This window comes from Pogoniulus pusillus, chromosome 15 (assembly GCF_015220805.1).
Source record: "Pogoniulus pusillus isolate bPogPus1 chromosome 15, bPogPus1.pri, whole genome shotgun sequence".
NCBI classification, from domain to species: domain Eukaryota; kingdom Metazoa; phylum Chordata; class Aves; order Piciformes; family Lybiidae; genus Pogoniulus; species Pogoniulus pusillus.
Window position 1 is genome coordinate 13768650 of NC_087278.1, and position 27836 is coordinate 13796485.

The 27836-nt window shown below is 42.9% G+C and overlaps 1 protein-coding gene across 1 annotated transcript in view; it reads left to right on the forward strand.

Annotated features, from left to right (window-relative positions):
• Window positions 1-23067, forward strand: part of PAH (phenylalanine hydroxylase) — a 41028-nt gene extending 17961 nt beyond the window's left edge. Inside the window, 10 exon segments of the mRNA XM_064154815.1 lie at window positions 7854-7942; window positions 10282-10349; window positions 13481-13677; window positions 14550-14685; window positions 15930-15999; window positions 17658-17714; window positions 18733-18828; window positions 19162-19295; window positions 22212-22327; window positions 22917-23067. Of these exon segments, the coding sequence (XP_064010885.1) occupies window positions 7854-7942; window positions 10282-10349; window positions 13481-13677; window positions 14550-14685; window positions 15930-15999; window positions 17658-17714; window positions 18733-18828; window positions 19162-19295; window positions 22212-22327; window positions 22917-22960 (1007 nt within the window). The 3' untranslated portion in view covers window positions 22961-23067.
• Window positions 23068-27836: the final 4769 nt, after the last annotated feature.

Genomic DNA, 27836 nt, shown 5'->3' on the forward strand with positions numbered 1-27836 from the left:
AACACTGGCAGGTGAGTACAACTGTGACAGGGCATCTTAAAAATAGATGTAAAATTTTAAATCAGAAGAGAGGGAAAAAGTCCTGCAAGAGGTTATGTGATCTTTTCTCTGGCAAAAGGCAGGACCAGATAAACCACCATGTTCCCTGAGCACTGGAGATTTCTGGGCTCCACGCTCTGCACTGTGGAGTTCCCCTCCTCTGACCAGTCTAAGTTGCTGAACTGACACCTGATGACTTCTTCCCATGCCTGCCTTGGACACTGGCAACAGAAGATACTTGTCCTCTTTAGATCAGCCTTTTTGCTCTCTGATGACAATATCCTGACTGACCTCAGCCTTCCCTTCTTGGGACACATGGTTTAGGGGCTCTTGGAGAATCATATTGTTCTTCTCTGGAGTGTCTATAGTAGATAGATAAAATCTAGATGTAACTATGGGCTACAATGACTTTATTGCTCTGGTGAGCATTTGATTTACTATTTATCAAACCACTTGTTGCTTGTGTACTGTTTATTTGAATCATCTTTCACATGAAGTCCATCTGCTCTTCAGATTCTTTTATTCAGATAGGAGCCAGTGGTGAAGGCCTAACATATGAAAACGTGACAATAAAGTGCTGTTACAGTGCCTTTCCCCTTGCCAAATATATTTATGAACGCACAAATCACTGGCACAAAGCTTGTTAGAGAATCATAGAATTATTTTGGTTGAAAAATACCTGTAAGACTGAGTCCAACTGTTGACCTAACACCACCATGGCCATTAAACCATACAGAATCATAGAATCAAACAGGTTGGAAGAGACCTCCAAGATCCTCCAGTCCAACCTAGCACCCAGCCCTATCCAGTCAACTAGACCATGGCACTAAGTGCCTCATCCAGTCTTTTTTGAACACCTCCAGGGATGGTGACTCCACCACCTCCCTTCAGGTAGTTGTAGACAGCAACGAGGTCATATCTTGAAGTCTGCATGTGTACATGCTTTTTTGAACACTATGGGGATGCTGACTCCATCACCTCCCTGGGCAGCCTATTCCAATGCCTGAACCCTCTCTCAATAAAGGATTTTTTCCTAATATCCAATCTAAACCTCCCTGGCATAATTTCAGGCCATTTCCTCTCATTCTACGATGTGATACTAGGGAAAAGGGACCAACGCCCACCTCATTACAACCTCCTTTCAGGTATTTGTAGAGAGCAGTAAATTCTCCCCTCAGCATCCTCTTCTCCAGGCTAAACAACCCCAGTTCCCTCCACCATTCCTGATATGACTTGTTCTCAAGGCCCTTCACCAGCTTTGTTGCCTTGTTCCTGTAATTCAATGTTCTTGTAGTGAGTGGCCCAAAACTGAACCCAGAACTCAAGGTGTGGCCTCACAAGTGCTCAGGGGACAATTGCTTCCTCACTACTGCTGGCCACACTATTCCTGAAACAGGCCAGGGTGCTTTTGGCCTTCTTGGCCATCTGGGCACACTGATGGTTCACGTTCAGATGACTGTTAACCAGCGGCCCCTGCTCCTTTTCTGCAGAGCAGCATTTCAGCCACTCTGCCCCAAGCCTGTAGAATTGCATGAGGTTGTTGTGACTCAAGTGCAGGACCCAGCACTTGGCCTTGTTAAACTTCACACAACTGAACTCAGCCCATCCATCCAGTCTGCTCCTTCCTACTTTCAAGCACATCAACACTCTCACCTAATTTGGTGTCATCTGCAAAATTATTGAGGGTGCACTCCATTGCCTCATCCAGATCATTGATAAAGATGTTAAACAGAACTGGCCATAACACTGAGTCCTGGGGAACACCACTTGAGATCAGCTGCCAACTGGCTTTAACTCCATTCACTGCCACTGTTTAGGCTATCCAGCCAGTTTTTCACCCAGCAAAACATCTACCCATTCAAACAACCAGTTTCTCTAGGAAGATACTGTGGGAGACAATGTCAAATGCCTTACTGGAGTCCAGATAATACCCACAGCCTTCTTCTCCTGCACTAAGCTAGTGACCTTGTCATTGAAGGATATCAGGATAATTAACCAAGTGCAGCAGACATGACTAGAGCCTAGTCCTGTGCAAGACCTGGTATGGAGTGTTGGCATCCTCATGAAGTAGAGGGAAAGACTGCCTTCCTGTGCTCCCTGAGTTTGACATGCCCTTTTGAACACTTAGATTTACCTTCTGTTTTTTGCCTTCTGGCTGCTGTAGCTCCAAACCTGTGGGACACTTGTATCTCTGAGATGAGATGAGAGAATAGGAGGAAAAGTCCCACAAGGTGACCAACCATCTCTCCACTTGTTGGACTTGTGAATGTCCCTCACTCCTGCTATTGAAACTAAGAAGGGTCTACCACCCACTCCGGTGGGAGCAGAGAAACTCTCTATTCCTCTCCCAGGGAGGTCAGTGGTAATTCTGCCCTTGGAAGAAAATAAGGAAAGATTTTGTGACCTGTCCATGCTCCTAATTCTTAGAGATTTGCTGGAGTTCAGGCTGCTGGGTATAGTGGTGGCTGCACAGCATCCAGTCTGAGACACACTTAAATGCCTCTTCAGATAACAGATGTGATTTCAATAGGATTTCAGACTTTAAATACTTTAGGTCTGGATCTTCCTCTTCCTTCCCAGGAACGACATGAAAGGACATTAATACCTTCTTGAGATCAGTGCTGGTAATCCTTTTACCATTTCCTTTGTGTCCTACCCATGACATTACATTTGAAGATGAAAAAGAAGGCAGATAGTCTTTGGAGTCAGTCCTTTTCATTCATGAGACGAAGGGACAAAAGATTGATTAGGTGATTTATGATCACATCAAATCAAAGAGTTTATTTTTTTTAATTTCTTATTTCCAGAAGAATGCTCCAGAGCCTGGCAGGGCTTGCCATTAATTTTGTTTTTCAATTATTATTACTAATAGTAAAGTTTATTAAATAATAAAGTTATGTATAAGCATAGGCCATAGTCAGATAGAGATAAAGCTCTACATATCTGCCAAGAAAAGCTTGTGAGTGAAATTCTGACCTCACAGAAATCAAAACTCCTGTGGTCAGCTGTAGGATTAGGATTTCACTGCATGATACTGTGCTGATCAAAGGGATTTTTTGAGCTAGATTATCCTGTCAGTGCTGCAGAAAAGAACTTGATCCCACTCTGTCTGAGAGGATAACTTGTGTTTGTTTGTTAGTTCCAGTGAATTAGAAATAGTATAAAGTGGGAGCAATTGATTGCCAAAGAGAGGAAGACTGATATTTCTTTTTGCCCTTTCCTTTTTTCTTTCTCTTATATTTTTGTTTTGGTTTTGAAAAGAAAAATAAAAACTTTTCTCTCATCTTCAACTTCCCTCTTAAGTAGCAAGGGTCCATTTGAACCAAAATCCCCAAAGAGCCACATTTTGAAAGGTCAAACCAGTTCTCGTTAGGGTATGAGCTGCAAATTCTGGGCTGAAGCAGGTACAGCAGAAGAGTGCGAGGGAGCAGTCTGAGTTGTAGGAAGTGTGGTAAGCTGCTGTCCTTTATCAGTGATGATATTAACAAATAACAAGCCTCGTGATGCCTTTCAGGTCAGCTTGTTTTCAAATATATCCTCCTGGCAAATCTTTTCATAATTTACAAGTGCACTTGTGTGGAGTTTTCTTCCTAAAACACAGAATGAGAGCAAAAAAATCTCCAGGGATAAAAATATCAGAAATATGCCTTGTGGAAATATTGTCACGCTCTCCTCAGTGGGCAGGTAAAGGCTGGGGAATTTTTATCCTCAATGCTGTTCAGGCTCCCATGGGATCAATTCTTTCCCTGCTGTCTAGAGATGCTCTCAGGCATTCCTTGCTAAGAATTCATTTTGCTGGTCTTCATGATTTGAGAAAAGAAAAATCTATTTTGCTCAGTTTCCTGTAGAAATCAGAGAGTGACATTCTTGGTGCACTGATCTGCAGACAGTCAGATGAAACTTCTGTGTTCTGCCCCTTCTGCTCAGTGCTAACCATGTGTGTATGTGTTGTATTAGGCAAGGGACAGATGATTTTTTTGTCACTTTAACTACTCTTAGGGTCTTTTTTGTTTCCATTTGACACACTCAAGTAGTTACAAATATGAGATTTGTATTAATAGTGTAATTTTCGCTGAGAACAGGCCAGTAAAAAGGTCTAAATCTAAAGGTAATTTTCGAGTTTCAGATGAGTTAGGGTAGCAGTCACTGGGGCAAAAGCCCTGTGTAGAAATGGAAAGTTTTGTTGTGGCTTTTTTTGTTAAGAAGCTGCAGTCCACTTGGAGCCCACAGATAAAAAGAACTAAATATTATTCGTTGCAGCATCAGGAAAATACAGACAATTTATTGCATTTCTGAGACAGACTGGGAGCTGGGGTTCTGTAGGGGCCTTGTTTGACAAACCCTGAGGCTGGCCAAAGCATTTGGGACTGTTTTAAAAAGGGCTAAACCTGGGCCCTGAACTGCTATAAATTGCATAGACCTGTCTTTGACCCTCTCCACAATAGTCCAAATGGAGGAGTTTCGCAGAAGTCCTCTCTGCCACTGCTTTGCTGCCTCTTATATAAATGGCTTATTAGCATTCAGCTAAGCGTTTGACCCCACGGTAATTTGGTCACCACTTGGGTGTCCAGCATGATCCCATAAATGCTGCTGTTTCACTTAGAGACAAATCAATATTTATTACTGATCAGCCCACGTTTTCTCCTCAGACCTTCACAGAGGCCCAGTGTTGCAACAGCTTGCCCTGGCAATTCATTAATGGCTGTGCAGGCAGACAGCGAGTCTGGTGAACAGGCTGGAGGAGAATGCTGCAAACAAAATACGGGCTAGATTCAGCCAGGGGGTAATTTGATTTGATCTTTTAAATAGTTGCTGGGAGGACTGGAGATAGCCCTCTGGCACACCATGGCTAGGCAGAAGACCCAGCAGCTCTTTTGTGTCCTAGTCCCTAATGTGAGGTCTATATGGATTTGGTGTCCACTCGAGCTGTGTACAGGAACTTCAATCCTTTTATTCCATGAAAGTTGAGAAAGCTCAGGGCTCTCCAGAACCCAGCTTAACATCAACTATGCTGGTGGAAATAGCAGTAAGCATCCTTCAGGGTTTCCCTTTCACAATCTTCCGCTTTCATCTATCTCTGTGAACTCAGAGCTGTTCTCTTACCACTGGTGCCTGGGGCAGGGCAGAGATCTTCAGAAAATAGGTCAGGTACCTACAGGAGCTTCATGAGTGCAAGTTGTTACTCATGAGTAGGGATAAAAAGAAGCCACCTATCTCCGTGCTTGGGACTCATACTGCTTTAGTCCAGGAGCCAGTCTGTCCCAGATTTCATCATGAGCTGTACTCTGGGGATGTTGAGAATAAAATGTGTTTAATGAAAGTAAGTGACTATTCTATATCCTTTTCTCCCTTCTTGAAGTTGCTATGATTCACATAGTGCTCACCTAGCCCTTTCTGATTCAAAGCAGCAAAACCTTGCAGACATCACCACTGACATCCACTGCACACCAATCTGCCTGTGCAGCTCCGACCATGAAGGTCATGGTGTGTTATTTGCTCCAATACTGACAGATCTTTTGCTGTGAATCTGCCAGGCAGCTTCCCCCTTCAACTACCTACTTTCAAAACATCAGTGTGTCTCATGCGAGGTGTCTGAAGTACAACAGTGAAGTGACTCCCCGACCGGCGCACCCAGCTCAGCGGCAGAGCCAGGAGAGAGGATAGGTGCCTGGCTGCCGTACAGAAATCACGGGCAGATGGATGTGCTCATGGTATGAGTAGTGACTCCTCTCCAGGACTCAGATACACCTGTTTTACTCATTCCCTCTGACTAGTTTGAACTGGAAGGGTGGGAGGCACAGGAAGGTTGCCAGCAGTAATGGTGTCTAGAGAAGAGAGGAGAGCGCCGGTCCGGGCAGCAATAGTCATTTCGGGGAGGCCTTGCAGAGGCTGCTGTCGCCATCTAGTGACTTTATCAGGCCTGCTTTCCCGGGCAACGCAGAAGGAGCGGGCACAAAACCTGAGCTTGCCGGGGAAGAGAAGGCGATGGACATCTGGGAACACTGCGGTGCTGCTGGTCGGGGGCTCTGCAGCTCGCTTAGCCCGAGACCTCCCCTGGCTGGCAGCCAGCAGCTGCCTGCTTTCCTCGGCCCGGCTGAAACAAACCCGAGAGCTCCCAGCGGCAGTGCTGGATGCAGACAGGCTGCTGGGTGCCTCAGGTCAGCCAGAACGAGCGTTCTGCGTCGGGCTGAGCTGCAGCCACTCCAAATGTGTCTTGTAAATCTGCTGCTGCTGCCTTTTGCCCCTCAGGTGCTTGAAGAAACAGAACCGCAAACGCTCTCCGTGTTGTTAAGCTCAACAGAAAGCAAAGCTGAGTGATTCTGGAGACAGAGCGATCCTCTTAGCCCATAGGTGATCCACCAGGTCTGGGATGAGCCGCGCCAGCAAGGCGCTGCAGGGAGCTCATGCAGCAGTTGCAAAGCTGGAGGTCATGTTCACTAGGCACAAGCTGCAAAATTAGACGGGGAGGTATGGCTGAATGGCAGTCCTCCCAGCTGAGCAGAGACACACACAGTCAACGAGCTGCTTTCCAAGCACTAACCGAGCAAGTGACACCCATTTGTGCAAGAAAGGCACTAAAAGAAATGCAAATGTTTTCCTGATAGACTGCCAAGAGCCCCATGGCTGGGATCAGAAGATCTTTGGGTGGTAGTAGGCTTGAAATCCTTATTGCTGACTTGTACTCAGTGTAGGGAGCATATGGGACATGGTTGCATGGCTCAAGTGTCTAGTACACACTCAGATGGAACTTTTGTGCCCTATCCTTAGAACAAGTGTGGTAGAACTGCAAGCGGTGCAGAGAAGTGATAAGAGTGCTCAAAGACAGCCCACGGTTTTTCTGCTTGAAATACACAGGCAGCTTCAGCCAGGAAGATGAGTGGTAGATGGAGGATCTGACAGAGAGTTATAAAATCCTAGGTGGCCTGGAGAAGGTGAATAACAACACATTATGTTTGTTTGCAGGAACTAATTAACATCAAATGAAATAATCAAGTTTAAAACAAAAGGGGATAATTTTTAATATTGCATGTAAAGAACTGGTAAGTGCTGCAGAGTTTCTTGGAGATGGATGTGTACGTGGGCTCAAAGAGCAATGAGTCTTATCTGTCAGAAGTTCATCCCAGGCTATTAAATTCAGGCATGGTTGCAGCATCTGACTTAAACAGAAGGGAAGGGAAAGAAAAAAAAGAAAAAAAAAAAAAAAAAGGAAAAAGGCAGCTAGATCAAAGGGCCAAAAATGTGAGAATGAGGCAGCAGAAAGTATATAAATTAAATATTAATTAAATTAATACATTATTGTATAAGGACTGCAGTTATCCAGTGCCTGTCTGAGGTATTAGGGTGCCATTTATAAATTTTATTTCAGCATCTTTGGTGGCCTTAAGAGAGGCCACCAAGTAGGTCCTAGAAAGAGATTTTCAGAGGGTCAAATAGTCCCGTAACCTTGCAATGGAATTTCTTGCTGTTCCTCTGAAATGGCTGATTCTGGCTGCTGTGAAAGGAAGGATACTCTGGAAAAAATGCTACCTTTTGGTAAATGAAGAGACCAGAATAATAAACAGAAAATAATAAACATTACAAGCCAGCTCTCCACCAAGCACTACACATTCCCGATGCTCTAAATTCTTCCAAAAGTGCAAACCAGCCACAAATTCAAGACAACTTGTAGGACTTGTTCTTGTACTACAGGGAAAGACCATTACTGTCCAAAGAATTTAGCCCCTTGCTTATATTCCTTTATAGTATAAAAATGGAAAGACAAGAAGGTGGCCTCAAACAAATAATGAAGTCTCTGCTTCTTTTCTATTTTGCAGTGCCGTGGTTCCCAAGAAGTATCGAGGAGCTGGACAGGTTTGCCAATCAGATCCTAAGTTACGGAGCAGAACTGGATGCTGATCATCCTGTAAGAACCAGAGCTTTATATTTTTAATATGCTTCTAGTTATTTGGCCCAATATGTTCCTGTCATTTACATCTGCTCTGCTTTAGGACATGTCCAGTAGACTAAGTGTGACATGATTAGGACAAGAAGAGTATCACATTTCTAGAGTTAGAATTAGCTCAATCCCTGGTGCTGAAGTAAATCAAGCCAAAGGCTGTTTTAATTCTAGCAAATACCAGGAGACCTTAAAATTCGTAGTGAAAGTTCTTCACTGAGAGAGTCATTGGATACTGGAATGGGCTGCCTGGGGAGGTGGTGGAGTCGCCATCCCTGGGACTGTTCAAGGCAAGATTGGACGTGGCACTTGGTGCCATGGTCTAGCCTTGAGCTCTGTGGTAAAGGGTTGGACTTGATGATCTATGAGGTCTCTTCCAACATTGGTGATACTGTGATACTGTGGTACTGCAAAGACACTTCTGGTTTTCCCAGGTGGCTCTGATCTGGTGACTTCAGACTCATTTTGTGAATCACTAGCAACAAAAACTTCAGAAGCAATACACAATATCCCAGAAACAGGAACACTGGTTTTGGGTTTGCTTTGTTTTGGCTTTTTTATCTTTGATTATGGTTATGTGCTTGTTAAATCTGACATGATTCTTGTATGGTGAAAGACAACAAAACCCAAGATCCTTGTTTCGAAAAGTTCGTGGTTTAAGTGGTAGGGTCAGAAAGTTTTGTTCATTGGATTAGCTGCTAAAAAATATTATTCAACAGCTTTTCAGCTTTTACATATACAAGAATATTTCCTGCTTCAATTCTGTCTCCAAGCAAACAACAACTTATTTTCATTTGTCAAAACACACTGAGCTCCGTGCAGTGCAACAGAAATTGCTGCTATTAGTTTAATTGAGATAGGGTGATTATAAATAAATTACATGCAGCACAACAAAAATTGCTGCTATTAGTTTAATTGAGATGGGGTGATTAGTCATTCACTACCTATTGCTTAATTTGAGATGTGCTATGTATCATGTACAATGATTCGTGATGTTCAGTGTGGTCATATGAAAGGAGGTACACTGAGTCAATAGCCCCTTATGTGTCATGCAGGAATAGACCAAGATTGTATTTGAAAAGAGAACACAGAACAAAAAGATACTAAAAGGAACTAAACGTCTCTGCTCTAGTTCCTAGAATTAGTGAGCAGTTTATGCCTTAAAAAGGAAATCCAGCTGCCTGGGTAAATAGGTGTGGCAGTACACAGAGTGCAGAAAGAAAGAGAAGTTAAAGAAGCCTGCGTTTTGAGTAGTTAAGTGATATGGGATTTAATTACAAAACCCTCTATGCCAGGTTAGTCTTGGGCAGTGCATGTTTAGGCCGTTGATTGTCTCTTTCTGACTGTGTTGTTAGATCTCCACTTGACTTTAGCCATCTCCTGTACTTGGTTGTGTTTCATGGCCCCTCAATTAATTTGTGTCGTACACCACTAAGAGATACACTTGTGAAATGCTTCAGTACCCAGTGGGTTGTTGCTGTTTGTACTACAGAAGCGTGTCCTAACTTGAAAGAACATTTCTCCACTCTTAGCCCTGAGGAACATTTAGTCTAAATAGCAGGCACACTGTGATAAGAGAGTCATTATCCTAGATGAAGATTTAGAGATTATGTTTTTTACCCCTAGTTTTATTGGTAATTAGCTGCAATGGTCAGTCTCCTAACCACAAGGCCTATTAGACATTCTCTGTAGGAATTAAATCCCTTCAGATCGTCAAATTTGTAGAGCAAATAGGGCTTTTAGGGCTAAAGCTGCCAAGTGCCTACTGCTCTTCCAACAGTTTGCAAATGAGCATCTTTAAGCACGGCTCATGCTGAAAATCCACCTAAAATTCTGATTGAGTGGATGAGTGTGTTTCAAATGTATTTTAGCTGTGCTTCTCTAGATGAGCTCAGCTGGGCCAGGAACTTCAACAAGCTTTGTGAGAAGCCAGAAGGACATGGTTATCAGGGCACTTGTGAATTCTGTGTATTGCTTGTGCGGGAGCACCTTGCTGATGCCCTAAAGGAGCAGGTTTCTTTTTTTTTTTTTTTTTTTTTTTTTTAGCAAGTGAAAATGAGAAAATGAAGATATTTGAGCAGCGAGAGGTGCTGGGAGGATGAGTCTGAATGGCTGCTCTGCTGGCCCCTGCAAACTGGGAAGGAATAGTGCTCTGTGTGAGCGTAACCAGGCGGTATGGCGGCAGCTTCCCACATCGCCCTCTTGCACTTGGGAGAGCACCAGCCACTCCCAAGGATGCTCAGTGAGAGGAATGCTATTCATCATCTGCATTTATGCAAGCATTGACCATTGCTGTTTCTCTTTAGGGGTTCAAAGATCCTGTGTATCGGGCTCGGAGGAAAGAGTTTGCAGATATTGCCTACAACTACAGACAGTGAGTTCTCAATGTGTGGGCAGAGACCAAGCCGATGTTTCCGGCTGTCTCCTAAGGCTTTTACTCTGTTGGCAAGTCCTGGTTTTCCAAAAGTATCCTCCTGTTGCTGGGTTCTCTGATGGCTGTTGTTGGCGTCTCTATTCGCTGTTGTTGGTGTTTAAAGCTTCCTGTTCACTCATTTATGCCCAAATCACAGTAAAACAAAAGTAAATTGTTCCAGCCACACATTCAAAAGAGAATGTCACCTCCCTTCTTTCTCCACAACACAGCTCTTCCCCTGCTTTGTTGTCTAATTGAGCAGGGACTCCATTGCTACTACAAAGACCTGAGCATTGAATAAAGCTGCTTCTGGTCTTCTCCCCATTAAAACGGGGCTGGGGGAGGAGCGCTGATCGCTTACATTAAAGCAGGAGCTGCATACACTATTTAAATAATGAATAACTTACGGTTCTGATGCTAATCCAGCGCCTGATACTCTACTTGTATCATGTCTGACCCAGCTGCATCAGCAATTTGAGCTCTTACTTCCCAAGAAAAATAAATGGAAATGATAAATTCAGTTAGAACAGGCTTGCTTGGCTGCTTTCAGTGATCAGATCTGGAGGAGATAAAATTCTGTTCCCAGAGCCTTTCATTTATGTCAGTACTGCTGGGCAAAATTCCTGCTGAGACTGGTAAAAATTGTGATTGCAAAGGCTAAGGTAACATATGTTGTACAATTAGGGCTGCACTTTGTACAGGACCTCAAGGAATAGTCCCTCAGCCAAAGAGCTAATAATCAAATCAAAAAAAGAGAGACAAAATTGGACTGATTGATAGTGAAAAAAATCAGATGAAAAAAGTCAGGAGCCCAGTTCATAGCTAGAAAATTTGGATGAGACTTTGTGGCCAGATTTGGATGGATCTATGTCCATTAATAGGTGTCCTGCTGAAGATTTGCCTTTTTGGCAAATTGTGGTCTCTAGCTCGCAGGCTTTCACCAAATCCTCCTTCTCTCGCAAGCCCTCCTCTCTACACACAGATGGAAGAGAAAGCAACACAACCCCCCCTCTGCATTGAGATAAAGAGAGTTTAATAAGATGATAAGATGCACAATTACCTTAGCCTCTTTGCAGAAGAGCACAGCAAAAATGCAGAAGCAGTAGCTGAAGCCAGGGGCTTCCCCCTATCCCCCAACTCGCCTCCATCCCCACGAAAAAGCCAACAACCCAAATCTCGAAACCAAAAGCAGAGCCAGAACACAAAGCTTCTCATGTAACAATCTAAACTTCACACTCCATGATATGTTGCTCCAGCCAGAACTTTGATTTCGAAGCTGGCATGACAGCAGCAAATTCAACTCAACCCATAATAACATAAACCAAACCCCATGTTAAGCACCTCCTCCCCCAAGATTCAAACTAAAACTGTTCTAGAAAGGTGAAGTTATCACATTCCAAGATGTAATTTATTAATATTTGGTCTATTAACCAGGTTCTTGGACACACTGGAAATAGATCTTATACAGACCAAGATCCATGTCCCCAGAGTACCTTTTTATGTCAAGTTCTGGGATTTTGCAATTAGAAACAGTGACAAAGCTACGTTTCTGGAACTCTTGGAATGGAGGCGTGTGGGTTTTGTGCCTGGGTGTTGATTCAGGAAGGCTCAAATGAATTTATGATGTCTTTACCCCAGGTGTTATACCTGGCAGATGTGCCTTTCAGGGTCTAGAGTGGGGATGAGAGGTCAAAGGGGTTTCTCCAGCATGGGAAGACAGAGATGCAGAAAACTGGGCAGAGAACAAGAGGAGAGGGACAATCAAAGTTATCAGGCTTCATGTGAAATATCTGAAAAGGTAAATGTACTTTGCTTGTGAAGGTACTACCCAGCCATAAAGGTGAGGTGGGTCTGTTGTTGCTTGTCTTGTACCTTTCTTCCCGCTATCAATTTCAGCTTCTGTGTTCATTCTTTTACATCTACTTTGTCCCCTTTCTTCCAGCTGTTTGCCTCTCCACCTTTGATCTTTTGCCTTCTGTCTTGATACACTTATCTATTTGTTTTGTTGAATGTTTAATTTCCATGACTTTACTTTTAGTTTGCCTTTTCCCTTTGCCTTGCTTTACTTCTGGCCCTGTTAATCCTTGAAATTTTTAAACTGAAATTTGCAAGTTTTTTAAGCCAAGGCTTCCCCCTTGTAGCCCTGAAAGGTAGCTGAGAATTACTTAGGAGACAACAGGGACAACAATCCACCAGAAATCCTCATAATTCAGGATGATGTTTGAAGCTTCACAGATCAAGGAGGGTTGATACAGAGAGACAGGAAATAATGATACTCCAGAGAAGCTGCCCTGGGGCCCAAGGCAAAAAGGAGGGAGTAGGAGATAGTGAAGTGTCATCAGGAGTTTAACAATGGATCTCTGAGGCTTAAAAAGGCTCCAGCATTATTTCAGCAGTGATGTTAACCCTATTAGTGTACTTAAAAATTCTTTGAATTTTCAAAGCTGCTGGATTCACCAATGGACCTGTCATTATTACTAAAGAACTGACTGTTCACAGGAGGCCAAACTACATTGCTTGTGATTGTCTAATTCTTGTTAATTTCAACATGAGCTAAGCATATGCATGCCTGAGGGTGAAATTTGACTCAAAACTACTCATTGCAGTTATAAAAAGTTAAACTGGCTGCAGTCTGCATCTGTTACAACATAATCCATAGATCAGAATTTCTCTGCTCTTCCAAGAAGCAGAGTTTTCTGGAGCTGATAGGTTCCCTGTTGCGACCAAACCAAGTAATGTAATGTGCATTAGAGCAAGAAATGCAACAGCTGCTGCATATCTGAAAATGAAAATAAATGGAAATCAACAGACAGCAAATATTTTTAGAAGAACATCTTCATAAGACAAATAAGCGCTAATTTACTTTTTATCACAATAATGCAAGGAATTGGCTGAGGTCAAGAGATTCCTTCCCAGCTTGTGTCTAAGGACAAGTGAGCCTCCCTTTGCACCTGCATGCCAGGCCTAATGCACCTCCCCTTTTGAACTAGCTGCTCCTAACCAGTTCATATAAAGCTCCTAAATGTGATGCTGCTGCTGGCATTGAACGTTTTCTCTGTCACTCCTGTGGAAGGTATCCATTTTCTTTTCAGTGGCCAACCTATTCCTCGAGTCATCTACACAGAAGAAGAAAAGAAAACATGGGGTACTGTCTTCAGAGAACTGAAGACTCTCTATCCAACTCATGCTTGTTATGAACACAACCACGTGTTCCCACTACTGGAGAAGTACTGTGGCTACAGGGAGGACAACATTCCCCAGCTTGAAGATATTTCCAAATTCTTGCAGAGTAAGTTTAAAGCATATAGAAGCATCAAATCAAATGAAAGGCCTCAGGTCTCACTTGAGGTGGTGCTTCCAGAGGTGGAAAAGCAATCCCTAAATTATCACAGGCTCCCTATGGTGCTTAGGCACATCATCATCATCATAGAATCATCATAGAATCAAACAGGTTGGAAGAGACCTCCAAGAGCATCCAGTCCAACCTAGCACCCAGCCCTATCCAGTCAACTAGACCATGGTACTAAGTGCCTCATCCAGGCTTTTCTTGAACACCTCCAGGGATGGTGACTCCACCAGCTCCCTGGGCAGCCCATTCTAATGGCAAATCACTCTCTCTGTGAAGAACTTTCTCCTAACATCCATCCCATACTTCCCCTTGTTCTATTGCTGGTTGCCTGGGAGAAGAGACCAACCTCCACCTGGCTACAACCTCCCTTCAGGTAGTTGTAGACAGCAATGAGGTCACTCCCGAGCCTCCTCATCTCTAAGCTAAACAACCCCATCTCCCTCAGTCTCTCCTCATAGGGTTTGTGTTCCAGGCCCCTCACCAGCTTTGTTGCCCTTCTCTGGACACCTTCCAGCACCTCAACATCTCTCTTGAATTGAGGAGCCCAGAACTGGACACAGTACTCAAGGTCACTTAGTCTGTGTCCCAGGCCCCTAGCTAAAACTTCCAGGGGTGCAATGGTACAGATGCTCAGATACTGTGATGGTGGTGTACATGGGTGGAAAATACCTTACTCTTTCACAGTTCGATATTTAACACAAGGAGAGCAAAGAAAACAGTCAACAAACTCTTTCCACTCTGAGTAGCCCAGAAAAGGATACATCAAGCACACTAACTGTTTTTAAGATGTCGGGGGTTTTTTGTCCCTTCAGGCTGCACAGGGTTTCGCCTGCGCCCTGTTGCAGGCTTGCTCTCCTCTCGGGATTTCTTGGCTGGGCTGGCATTCCGAGTATTCCACTCTACGCAGTATATCCGCCACGCGTCCAAACCCATGTACACACCAGAGCCGTAAGTACTTCGATATAGAACATGTGTAAAGTTACAATAGGATAACAACAGGGCCAGCTCAGCTGACAATAACTGCGAGGAACTCTGGAGCACTCCTGGGAACAGAGCTAATGAAGAATGACCAAGTGACTGCTCTCTCCTGAAAATATCTTCTGAAGATTTCTATTCTGTTCAGTGAGCTGCATCCTCTCCTGCAAGTTCTTATGGGACAGATGAGACAGTTTTGCTACTGTAAGAATGCTTGTGTGGTGGCAGGGGTGTAAGAGAACAGTGTAAAAAGGCATTTAACTTAGCTATTAGCACCCAAACGGTGTGAATTCTAATGCTGGAATGACTCAACATGTTGCAGGCAAGCTTCTGGCAGCAAGACAGGAAGCCAGATCATTGATCCCTTCTCTTTTTCAGCTTTATTCTGTAATGTTTTCTTTCTGTCCTTGTTCCATTGTCCTTTTTCACCATTTACAACACAGTTTTCTTCCTCTGCTCTATATTGCTTCAATTCTTCCTGTCCCTTACCATTTCCCCGCTTCCTACTCCTTCTCACAACCTGCTTTCCCCCTGTGTTTTTCTATCCTTCATTCTTCTGATTTTCCTCCCTGCTCACCCCATTCTCATCCTGGACAGACACAGGCTGAAATATCTTCTACAGACCTGGCCCTCCTGGGAGTATCTCATCTCTCTTCCCTCTCAATCTTGGCAAATCACTTTTCAGACTTTGAAACATCTATCTGTCTCTATGTGAGTTCTTCCCCAGATATGCTTGTCCAGCTGCCAACTTCGTTATGAAAATAGTCATGTCTGAGGAAGCATGAGTGGGAGGCTGTGGGCTTGAAGAAAGATTGGAGTTGAGCTCTTGGGGTACATGTTGACACCCTAGTGAATTGTCTAAGTAGCCTGGGCTTTGTCTAAAGAGACTGAAGAGTCCATGTGCCTTTTAGTGGGGCAATTTCTCTCTGGGCTTTTCTGAGGTGGGTTGGCAGTTGAATGGATGATTTTCTTTGATAAGGAAAAACAAATAATGTATAATTCTTCACCTGAGGGATATGTGATAATAAAAGCACCAAAACCTCTGAATTGTGCAAGCATTTCTATCACAGGAGTAATTTTAGAGCAAAATGTTTTCCTGTTGAGTCTTGAGCATTACTTGATGGTAGGAGAAAAGCATTGCACTCTTGACTATGTTCATCCTACATTGATGGACTTTTCCTAAATTCAAGTCATTAAAATATGATGTTTTTCTGCAGTGATATTTGTCACGAGCTACTAGGACATGTGCCTCTTTTTGCTGATCCCAGTTTTGCTCAGTTTTCCCAGGTAAGTTACTCAGAGCTTATATTAAACTGGAAGAGGGGAGATTTAAACTAGATGTTAGGAAGAAGTTCTTTACAGTGAGGGTAATGAAACACTAGAACAGATTGCCCAGGGAGGTTGTGGATGCTCCCTCCCTGCAGGTGTTCAAGGCCAGGTTGGATGAGGCCTTAAGAGACCTGTTCTAGTGGCAGGTGTCCTTGCCTATGGCACGGCCTTGGAACTGGATAATCTTTGAGGTCTCTTCCAACCTAAACCATTCTAATGTCATAGAATCAAATGATTCTGTGATTCTATGATATTATTAATAAAGTCAAGCACATCAGAGACTAGGTGGTTCAGAGGATGAGCCAAAACCTATGAAGTGTGGGGTGGATTCACCTTTAAGAATACTCTTTCAAGAGTGGTTGAGGCTCATTTATTTATTTATTTATTGCTTGAAATCTTGGCACAAACCACTCAGGTGAACTCATACATTCAAACTCCAAAGGTCCTGTGAGCAGTTTTTTACAGGCAAACTCACTGAGAGGCCACCAGCTAAAAAAGTTATTGTAGATGTTGATCTTTCTCAGCAAAGTGAAATGGCTCATGAGTCAGATGAATTACTGCAAATGTTAGGGAAAGTGGAGACTTTTTGTTTCATTTTGTTTTTCTATTGAAGCCACAGTGGAGGCAGTGTAAAGTGAGAAACTGTCTTAGCTGAAAGCATGGCAGAAGGCTGGAAAAGAGTCTTTAGTAGTGTTAATGTCTCTGGAAAAGAAGCCAAACCTCAGTGAAGGAGCAAACTTCTGTCTGCATCTTACCAGAAAACATGAAAAGACAAAGAAAGGTCAGTTGGTCAGGAAGTTAAAAAAAAATGGACTTGATGTGACATCCTGCTCAAAAGATGAAAATTGACTTGGTGGAGGTAGCAACCTCTCAGTATTGCCCTCAGGCTCTGCCCCTTCTCAAACCCGAGGTTTCCTTCAAGATAAGCTCTACTACCCTTTGGCTTGTTAGAATTTGACATGGTGTTGCCTGCTTCCATGGTCTTGGCATGTGTGTGTGGCATTCTGATGTTTGCACTGTGCAGTCCTCACAGGAGCAAACTGAGACAGGTACCTGGGTGTATACAGTATTGTGTATCTATCTTCTGAACCAACCCAGCCATTACTGCCTCCCAGGAAAGTCTCTATCAGCTCCCAAAGCATGAATAAGCTCTTTCAAATCATACTCTCTCATTCAGAAAAAAAAAAACAAAAAAACAACCCAACTCATTCAAGGCCCCAGGAGAAACTCTAGGCCTATCAAAACAAAGCTAAATATTTAAGGTGTATAGATGTGAGTGATTTACCTCTTTAAGACCATATCATTCTCTCAGATGTGCATTGTAGACTTGATCAAAAGTCTGTCAAAGCAAGAGGAAAGTTTTATTTGACTTCACTGGGCTTTGTACCAGGGCATAAAGGATCATGCCTTGTAAATGACATTTGGACAAGACCTTTTGTTCATTGCTGCAGAGATTTATGGTTTAGAGTTGATGCTGCATGATAGGAACTTGTCCTGTAAACATTTGTGTGTGGTAGTAAGCAATGGTAACATTTAAAATGTGAGAAATTACTTAAGATGAGACAGGAAGAATGTTTGCAATAAACAGCTGGAAGACTAATGGTTTATTGTTACAGGAAATTGGACTGGCATCTCTGGGAGCTCCAGATGATTTCATCGAGAAACTTGCTACGGTAATTTAATAAGTGAGGGATCACTTTTCTAAAGCACTCTGTGTTGTCTTAATTCTACTGCCACTGAAGTCACTGATAGAACTCCCATAGAGCTGAATGGGAACAGAGTGAAGTCTGTGATTGGAGAACCTTACCCTGAAGCAGTTGTATTAAAAGAAAATAGCTTTGACACTGTATTTGAAGTGACAGTTGTGATTAAACACAGAAGCACAGACAAGATTTCCTCCAGCACAAACATATTGGGCAAGAAGAGATGATATATTACTACATCCCCACAGGAAATTTTAGGAGGCAGCTTCAGTAGCTGTTCTACCTGCAAGTGTCTCTTCCACCCTGCCAGCCAGATAATGTGCTCTGCAGTCAGTGTGGCTCATCTGGATCCTACTTTGAGATTACTGAGATCCAGAGTTGCAGGCTTTAAATATAACCAAGTATATGCCCATGAGATCAGCATTCTTGGTGGCAGCACATGTGGGCAAAGCATTGCACCAACTTTGCACCAACTTTGCACCTTCTGACAGATGAAATAGTTCTTCTGAGCCAGAGATGTTAGCTTTTCAAAATGACAGACCAAGTAGTCAAGCTAGACCACACATCATCTTCCTCCAATATCGCTCTAGCAGCCCATTTTCTCTCTTGCTGCTGCAGCTGGACACCCTCTTTATGAAACTGCAGACAAGCCTCTATCAGCTAGCACTGAAACTTAACTGCTTTGGCCAGCCAAAATGAAATGTTGTTGCTGTATTTTCACTGTCTCCACTGTGCTAACAAATGTAAGCACGGTAAAACACAAATGTGTTGTCAGAGAGCTGAACTGATTTGCTGGCACTCTGAAGCACTATGCCCCTTTGAGAAGAAGAATTCCAGTCTGTGGGGATGTTTATTGTATTTATACAGTTGATACTTGACACGTGGCAACATTTTAAATAGAAAAGCAGATTCCATATGTATTCAAATTGGTGATGTGCACCTACTCTTTCTCATTGAGGAGTCATGGTTCTGTCTAATTTTGCTTTAGGTGTATTGGTTTACAGTGGAGTTTGGACTGTGTAAGGAAGGTGATTCACTGAAGGCATATGGCGCAGGGCTGCTGTCTTCGTTTGGAGAGCTGCAGGTGTGTTCTATAGGACAACATTTCAAAGACATTTATAATTGCTTGAATTTTACTGCTAAATGTCTTCATATCCTTATTTTTTTACTTTTTACCCTGTGCCTGGAAGCAGCATGAGATGTTGTACTTCATTAAAAACCTCTAATGAATGTGCCAGTGTATATATACACAGGGGACTCATACCTGATTCTTTCCTGGTGACACTGTCATTGTATTCCAGGGGAGCAACAATTTTCTGTCTGAAACTAGATGGAATTCAGTAGCTCCATATTTTTTTCTCCACAGCAAATTCAAGCACTTTTTAATAGTTATAAATTTCTTACCTTTTGCTTGTAGTATTGTTTATCAAGTGAGCCTGAGATTCAGCCTCTTGTCCTGGAGAAGACTTCTGTGCAGAAGTATCCTGTTACTGAGTTCCAGCCTGTCTACTATGTTGCTGAAAGTTTTCAAGATGCAAAAGAAAAGCTAAGGTAACCCACTCATCCCACAGAAGACAGTTTCTTGTCACAAATACAATGCATCCCATTGCCTTACAAGGTTTTGGATTGAGAGTGATGTTTTGAGAGGCATTGTATAAGGCTGTGCAATGCCTAAAGAGAGTTGTTACACTCAAAATCTTTTTATAAGCAATAAGGGGAATATACTTCATTCACAAAGTCAAGAATTTGTAGTCAGCATAATTAAGAAATTAATGTGTACAACAAAAAGAAACACAAAGATATTATTAGTGCAGTTGCAATAATACAAAAGCTTAGAGTCAAAGCTAATTAACACAAAACAAACCTCGTTAAGATTAGTAGAGTTAAAAATTCTTATGTGAAGAATCTCTGAGTATCTACTTTTCCTCTGAAGTTATGCACACTCTTTACTTTGTGAGTTAACAGTTTTAGCCAGGGCAGGAGGGAAGGGGGAACAGGAGCAGGCATGAAATTGGCAAGTAATCAACATCTCGAAAGTTTCAGAGCGGGGCTGTGATAATAATGAATGAAGTTTCTTCTTTCTTGTGAGGAGTTGGATGATGTTGATACTTCCTTTCTTCCTTCTCAGCCCAAGGTTTCCCCAAGGCTATGTTAATGTTTCCTAACATGCTTTACATCTTGCCCTTTCTACACTGGTCTGCAAATCTGTGCTACTTGACTTTACTGTTTATGTTAAATATTCTTTTCTTTGTCCCTTTTGTTTCCTCTAAAGCTGTTGGTTTGTTGGTTTTTGCTTTGGGTTTTTTTTTTTTTTTTCTCTCAGCTCCTAAGTTTGTTTTGCTGTGACTTACCTGACCAGCCAGGAGTTGTTGATAACCCAGGAACCACCAGCACCATCCTATGCTTGCCCTTTTAAGGCCTGTGTTATCAACCTATGCTGCATCAGTACTATTTAAGTTCAGTGTGTACAGCATAAGTACTTACTGTTCCTGCCTTTATAAAATTGTTAATGGTAGGCAATTTAGCACACAATTATTCAGAATTAAGCAAAACTAAAACAAATTAGGTAATGACTGTATGGTCATTAGACAGTTGTTATTACAGCTTAACAAAACTTGAAGCAAGCCTGATAACCCCAGTCCCAAGGCCTGTGTGGTTAGTTTAATACAGAGCCTCCAGTTTGTTAGCAGCAGTGTGTTTACAAGACTGCAGGGCTATGCAGCAAATCTTTCAGCCATCTGTGACTCAAATACAGATTCCGTTCCAGTTCAACAAATTGTCCAGGTTCATTTCTGGTTCTTGAAACAGAAATGTCTCAGACTGTGTTTAGCGTTCAGCTTGGGTTCCATCTCACAACAGTATTTCTATTTCTGTTTAAAAAACGCCACTGTATTCCTGGATGCTGGCCAAGCCACTGGGGGTCAGCCTTGGTTCAAACTCAACAAATCTTTCACTTGGAGATGCTGCACAGGGACTTGTGTCAGACCTACAGTCTCTTCTCTCTCTTCCCGTTCACAGATAATCACATACTGATATCCAAGACGTTCTGCTCCCCTAGGCTTCCTAGCTACCTCCTCTGCTGCTTTCTCAGTTGCCAAAAGCATGTAGCATCTCCTTTCGCCCTTTTTTTCCAGTGTAATACCTGAGAAAGATGGCATTCTCTTCTGGTTTGTGCTATTAACAGCCTGCACACAGTTTTTGCTTCCTCTCGATACCTCCTTAATTGTTCTTTGAGAAAGTGGAAGATCCTGCCTTACTCTATATGAGTTGTCTTGGAGCTTCCTTTATTTGTTTCAGTGACCAAATTGAAAAAGGGGTTAAATTGAAACAGAGGTCTGAGGGTTGGTGGTTTGCACCTGGCTATGTGTGCCTGTGTTTGTGACTTGCACCTGGCTATGTGTCTTTGTGTGCAACAGAAAACCTCCCTGGAAAATTATTCTGAGGCTGACTTAAAATATTTCATTTTAAGGCATCCGTCTTCTGATTAGGAACTTGGCTAATCAGGAAGACTGTCTAAGAAGGATTTCTCCTCTTAGAAACACTGGGCTGATGCCACTGAAACCTTTCATCGTAGCTAACATAATTTTTTTCCATTGTCACACCTTGTGGCCTGCTCACACTGAACTCTCTTTGAGACAATGGCCTTAGCAAGTAGTAATCAGGAATAAACAGAAAGGCCAATGTGGAGGTGGCACCCAACGTATTCCACTGTTCTGGACATATGGGATTTGCCATGCTGAGTCACAGTCTGTGTACTTGGACTCCATAATCAATTCCTGCATGCTTTTCTTCTTCTTTCAGCAATAACTGCAGTAATCTGAAGCAGATATATAAACCAGTATCCTGCTGGGGTCTACAAGGAGCGTGGAACAATAGTTCTGACCGTCTCATCCCCTTCAGAGTCCTTCTTTCCACAGTTTTGTGGTTATGCAAATTAATGTTTTCCCAAGACCCCAAAATCTTAATGCTTCTGCCATGTAATTAACTATTTTATAGCAGGGAAGTCTGTAAGTAAGAGTTAGCAAGAATGCTCCTTCACTGCATTGACTATCCTCTATCTTTGCAGTAACCTGGAGGCCAGAAGTTAGCACTTTGTTTGCTCCTTGGTATGCCTGGTTGGCATAGATGTATGACCTTATTTCCCCAGGAATTGCAGACATGGATCAGAATTCACTAATTTTACACTACTGAGAGGAAAATGAAGTTTTCATGTTTGGCAAATCCAAACATGATCTATAGCAGGAGCAGTGTTGCCATGCCAGTAGCATAATTAGTAAAGAATAAAGGTGGAAAGGACAAATGCAGATTTAAGGGTGTACAGAATGCTGTAGGTCTCAGATCAATGAGTAAGAATTTAACGTATTTCCTCCCATAGATTTTTGTACCCCCCTCATTAGCAAATGCACACACCAGGAAAATAGTAAGGAGCTTTTAATGTTTGTATACCTTTTTGTGTTTTTGCCACAGGAAATTTGCTCAAACGATTCCTCGTCCTTTCTCTGTTCGGTACAATCCTTACACACAGAGGATTGAAGTCTTGGACAACGCAAAGCAGCTGAAGAACTTAGCTGACACTATCAATAGTAAGGAAGAGCATAATTGTTACTTTTTGTTCCTCACATCAGAAATGGTAGCCACGAATCAGATCCTGTCTGGTGGCATTAAACGCTCTGAGCCCAACCAAGATAAAGCAACACGTATCTCCTTTCTGGTGCAAAAATTGCTCCCTAATTCTAGACAAGCTTCAAAATAGCATTTCCACCTGACTGTAGTTTGTTACATCTGAAATATCAAGTTTAGTGGAGGTGCTAGAAAAGGTCATAAGGCCTTGTTATGGGTTCTGATGTTTGTCAAGCTGTTCTTAGTAAGGAAGGAAAGGAAAAATCTGGCTTTAGTCACATTCCTAGCCTTTTTCCTTATACATTATCCCCCTAACATTGGCTAGTCTGCTGAGAGCCAGCAAGCCCTGGTCTTGTGAGCCATTCTTATATGGCTGATGAAGGCAAAGAGCTAACTGCAGACATTACTCCAGTAAGATCCTTATAAATGTGTCCAATGCAACACTTTGCTCACCTTGTTCTTTTAGGGAATGACTTCAAAGGGTAAATATACACAGGAATATTAGAAATGGGCTACTAGTTGAATTAACTGCTCTGATTATTTCCTTTGCAGGTGAGATGGGGATCCTTTGCAATGCCCTCCAGAAGATAAAATGAAGACTTCTTGTAACTTGTTAATCACTGGCTACTGACTAGAAGCTGCCACGTGCATAAGCCAGTCTTCATCTAGCCTCAGTTTATTATCTTCCTGTCTACTGCATAAATGCTTATGTTATATATCTTAATTACTATAGATTAGAAGAGAAATAGACATCTGCAGGTGACCCTTGACTATTTTGGCCTTCAAAGAGTAATCTATTTTTTTCTTACAGATGCATAAAAATTACCTTAATTCAGGGTATCTGGGGAAAACCTCCCTATCTTTTGTGCCAAAGATTAGCAGGAGGTCTCCACCATGCAGAGCTATAGTCTGCTGCAGCCCCAAGGTTGCATCTCCACCCTGGACTCAGGAATGGGATGGCAGCGCCTAACAAACTAAGCCACCTTGCTTTCTCTCACAGTAACTTTCCCCTCAATCCGTCACAATTTTGCAAAGTTCCCATGAAGTTACAAATCCAAGACCTTTCAGAGGGTATGCATATACTGCTTGGCCCTCTTTATCTCTGCTTTTACTGATCCCAAAAGGGTTTGTGCAAATCAAGGACTCTGTGTGCTGTGATGTGTCGTTGGTCTGCAGAATGGAGTGTCTAAGCAAGGCACTGCGATTGCTTATTCAGAGCATGGACTCTGTGCCCCAGAGTTGCAGCTGGCTGTAATGTTGTGTAACATCATGGCTTCAGAGTTGTTTCAAGACCAGTCAGCTTATAGGAAGGGGAGACTCTCTTAATAGATGTACTCAGTTACTCACTGTGGAAGGCTGGCATGTAAAGGCTGCCTTGTGTTGTATGTGTCCTTATCTGAGAGTGCTGCTACAAAGTTATCTCCTAACTTCCCAGTCTTGCAATCCAGAAGGTGGATGCCAACATCTTGGAAATGAATGATTAGTTAAGGCATCAGAGCCTTCCAAGTTCTATCACACTCTATCTGTGCCTAGAGTCCCCACCAAAGCCATGGAAGACATGGTTAGCTTTGTACCAGTCTGAGTGCATTCAGTATCAAACACGGAGTTTTTCAAGACAGCTACTGAGCCATGATACATTTGCGAGTTTCCTTCCTTCTCCCACTTGAACTTCATCCCCCCTTTCTTAGGAGTTTTGTCATTCCTGAAGTATAGCATGACTGAGGCAGCAAATGGAAGCAAGGGTGATTCCAGCTTAACTCAGTATCTGAGCCATGGAGAGAGAAGAACTCTGCTGCTCAGGATGCTATTTCTGTATGTTATCCAATAACTTTCACTCAGAGCAACTAAATGCTCTTTTGAACAGGCTCACATTCTATAATGCCTCTCTGTCATTCCCTAGTTGAAGGAGGAGGAAGGTCAGCACTCGCACATTGGAGTAGAATGGAACAAAGCAAAGCAGAGCAGTATTTCCAGCTTGAAACAATTCTGCATCATGATACCAACATGACTCAAGTGTCACATTTCTGTTAGAGGATCCAAAGATAGAGAGGGATTTGAAAGTCCATGAATCTCATACCTACTATTGTACCACTCTCATATTTTTAGTTTGAAAATCAGTGCAGCTTTAACGTAAGCATCAGCCTTTAGGAAGCTAGAAAGTACAGCTGTTTCCATTGTATTTGTGGTGGGTAATAATATTAATCTAAGGATACCAGCTGAAACCCTTTTCAATAGACATATACTTATGCAAAATGGTATCAGTTTTGTGCTTTGAAGTAAGCTTTTTTATCTCTACATCTTTTTTTTTCTCATGACAATGTCTGTGTAGATTTTACAGTCCTGCTTGGCTTCTATTTTTAACCCATATTTTTCTCTGTTATTGTAAAAAGGACCCATAAGGTACCATAATAAACAGTTTCTTTTCAAGCATGAAGTCTTCCGAACTAATCCTCAGACAGCTTTTCACGTTCCTCTGCTTCTGGCTGTTGTTATGAGCAACAGCAGCAGTAAATCTGTAGTGATCTGGAGAGCCCAGGATTCATGGTTGTCTTTCATGTAAGCTGGAATGGTTAAAGAGTATTGATGCCACATGTCAGATCCTGTGTCCTTTAATGCAGGTTTAAATGGGCAATAACTCCAGCCAAAGCAGCACAACATAGCTTGACCGGGAGCAAGACTGAGAGATGACAAAAATTTACATGCTCAGTATTTTAAAAGCAGAGGAAATATATTGAAAGTAGATTTTCTTGCAGAACAAATTAGCTTGTGTGTATGTGCTTTAAATAGTGCAAATAAATTGCATTTTAAATAAGGCCCTCTTATTTCCATGCTTAAAGAAATTGAAAATTGTATAGCAAAGTGGTTTTTCGCATTGTCTGGCCAATGCAACTCTTCTTTGTAAGGTAACCACACAGCTTAGTCAGAATTAAATACTTACATAGGTATTTATGACCATCTGAAGTGTATTTCAACTCAAAAAAGGCTCTTTTGCACTAGTCAGCTATCATTCATCTAAACAAGATCATGAAACTGATATAAAAAAAATTAAATCTCTTGATTGGTGGAATTACCTATAAATGTACAGCAGAGCCTTGCCTGCCTATCTTTGCATACTCTGTGTATCTTTATATGCTACTCTAACACATTCCAAGCTAATATTGTAAGTAACCTTCTTCTCTTATATGATCAGATTTCTTAATGTCTCCATCTTCAGCTCTGTTTCAGGTGAAGCTCTTTCATGAAGCCCTTTTCCTTTTCAGTGACCTTTGCTAGGGTCACTGATGGTGTTGGAAAGAGAGCTTGCCAGTACTGGTTACACAGGGAAGTGGGTGTCTTTAAGATGCCTAGATGTGACAGCAGCTTTGAAGAAAGGACAGGCTATTCCTCAAAGGATGCAGAGATTGTTGAAACGAAGCAGTTAAGCATGGAAGGATTGTACAGGACTGTGTTCTTCTAAAGTGTGCCTCTTTGTCACTTCAAGCCATGCCTGCAGCTGTCAGAGAAGTCTTTTTGATGTTTGAATGTAGCAGTTTAAATTAATAAACAGAAATATTAATGCTGTGTCCATCTGAAATCAATAGCACTGTGCTTGTATGTGGTGTAGATACCTGCAATGGTAACAGGTCAAAAATGGGTAGGTTGTGGTGATTCAACATGGCCTTTTAAGGAATCCAGGCATGAGAGGGGGTGAGACTACTTGGGGTGGGAAAGCCCCAACTTCTGCTGGGAGAAGTTGCCTGTCCCAGTGGGAAAGGATGACATATTGTGCTCCAGTCCTTATGTAGCCCTTTAAACTACAGCACCAAACCTGAGACCTCTTTTCCTGCACTCCTAGAGGTCCCCAAAAGTTATGAAATCAGGACTCTGGGGATGACTTATATCATGGTCTTCCTGGGCCTGTCCCAAGCATGGATTCAAGATGGTGTTGCAGTGTTCACTGGCTAGGAAAGGCCATTTCACCACCTGAAGTGCCAAAGCTCTTTGCTGGTGCTGCAATGAGTTACAAAGCTGTGCTCCAAGTTCTACATATGCTACTTCAGCTATCACAGTGGCTGATGAGTCTGGTCTGGCGTCATACAGAGACTACTTCAGCTATCACAGTGGCTGATGAGTCTGGTCTGGCGTCATACAGCAACCTCAATTCATGTGCTGAACTCTGATTAGTGTTGTGCAAATACATAGAGATGGAACTCTGACACTAGAGCATACAGATAGCTATAGAAGTCTGATATTCCTGGTCTGCCAGTGTTTGTGGCCAGTGCTGGGTGGAGGCATGCATCCTGAGTCCTAGAGCATTTACCTGTACGTCTGTCTGTAGCTTGAGTGGGAGACCTTGTGGTATTTGTTGTTTATGCCACGAATGTGGCCTGGATGTGGGGAATGCATGCACCCACCAGTCACAGGAATGGCCTACTTCGGACTCAAGATAGCCTCAGCTAAGCCTTGTTCTCCTGTACCCAGCCTTGCCACCACCGCCGGGGGAATGTGGGAGAGGGATGATCCTTTCTTCCCTTTAAAGTCCACTTCTCCCCCTGCCCTGTTCAGTTTTCAGCTGTAGGTCAGTTGCCTCTGAAGTGCTCCCTGCCTCCTTTCCTCTCTGCAGCCACCCTGGGACCTGAGCCAGGGAGAAGGAGATGCTGCAGCTTGGGGCCAGGCTGAGTTCAACACTGTGGCCTGTCCTGCCCTGCCCTGGCCTGGCTGGGCACGCTGATGCAAATCACCTTGGGTTTGTCTCAGCCAGGCAATAGGAGTGGAAATCAAGGTCTCCCCAGTGTTCTTCCTTGAGCAAAGACAAAACATGATGCTGTTCTGTCCCTGGAGAGCAAATTTTGGTTACACTGTCTTCATCTTCCCTGTCCAGGGAGAAGGCAAGAGCAGTATAGTACTGTGACCAAGCCAGCATCAGCTAAGGGACGCATCAGAAGCGGCTCCTTCTGCAAGGCGAGCACAGAGATGTGGCCTTCTCTGTGGGCTTGTGAGGCAACTTCCACAGAGGTTCTAACACCCTGTAACCTGGGATATGAAGATGTGGTTGTAGATGTCAGGGGATGCCATGACCTGAAAGAACCAGAGCTGAATTCCCCCTGACTTTTCCCTGCGAACTCTGAGGAAGATGTAAGCCTGGGCTTTTGGATAATATATTTCATTGGAGATGAAATCATGGCAGAAACAAATTCCAAAATCATTTAATGTGGACACAGCACTCTGCTTTTGTAGGGCTAGAGTAGAACAGGTTAGATTCTGTGGGCAGGAAAATCTCAGAAGCAGGACATGAGCTTTAGTTCTGTCTCAGGTCCCTGACACTGTCACAGTTTTGTCTGTGCAGAGAGAACAGAACTTGGTCTGGGCTCGGCTTTGGGGAAAGATCCCCTTTGTTTCCCTGAGGGCATGGGCAGTGCAGGGGGCCCCAGGGAGGTAAGAAAAGGTAGGAGGAAGGGCAGTGTCAGACATTGCAGGACACTCCAGAGAGAG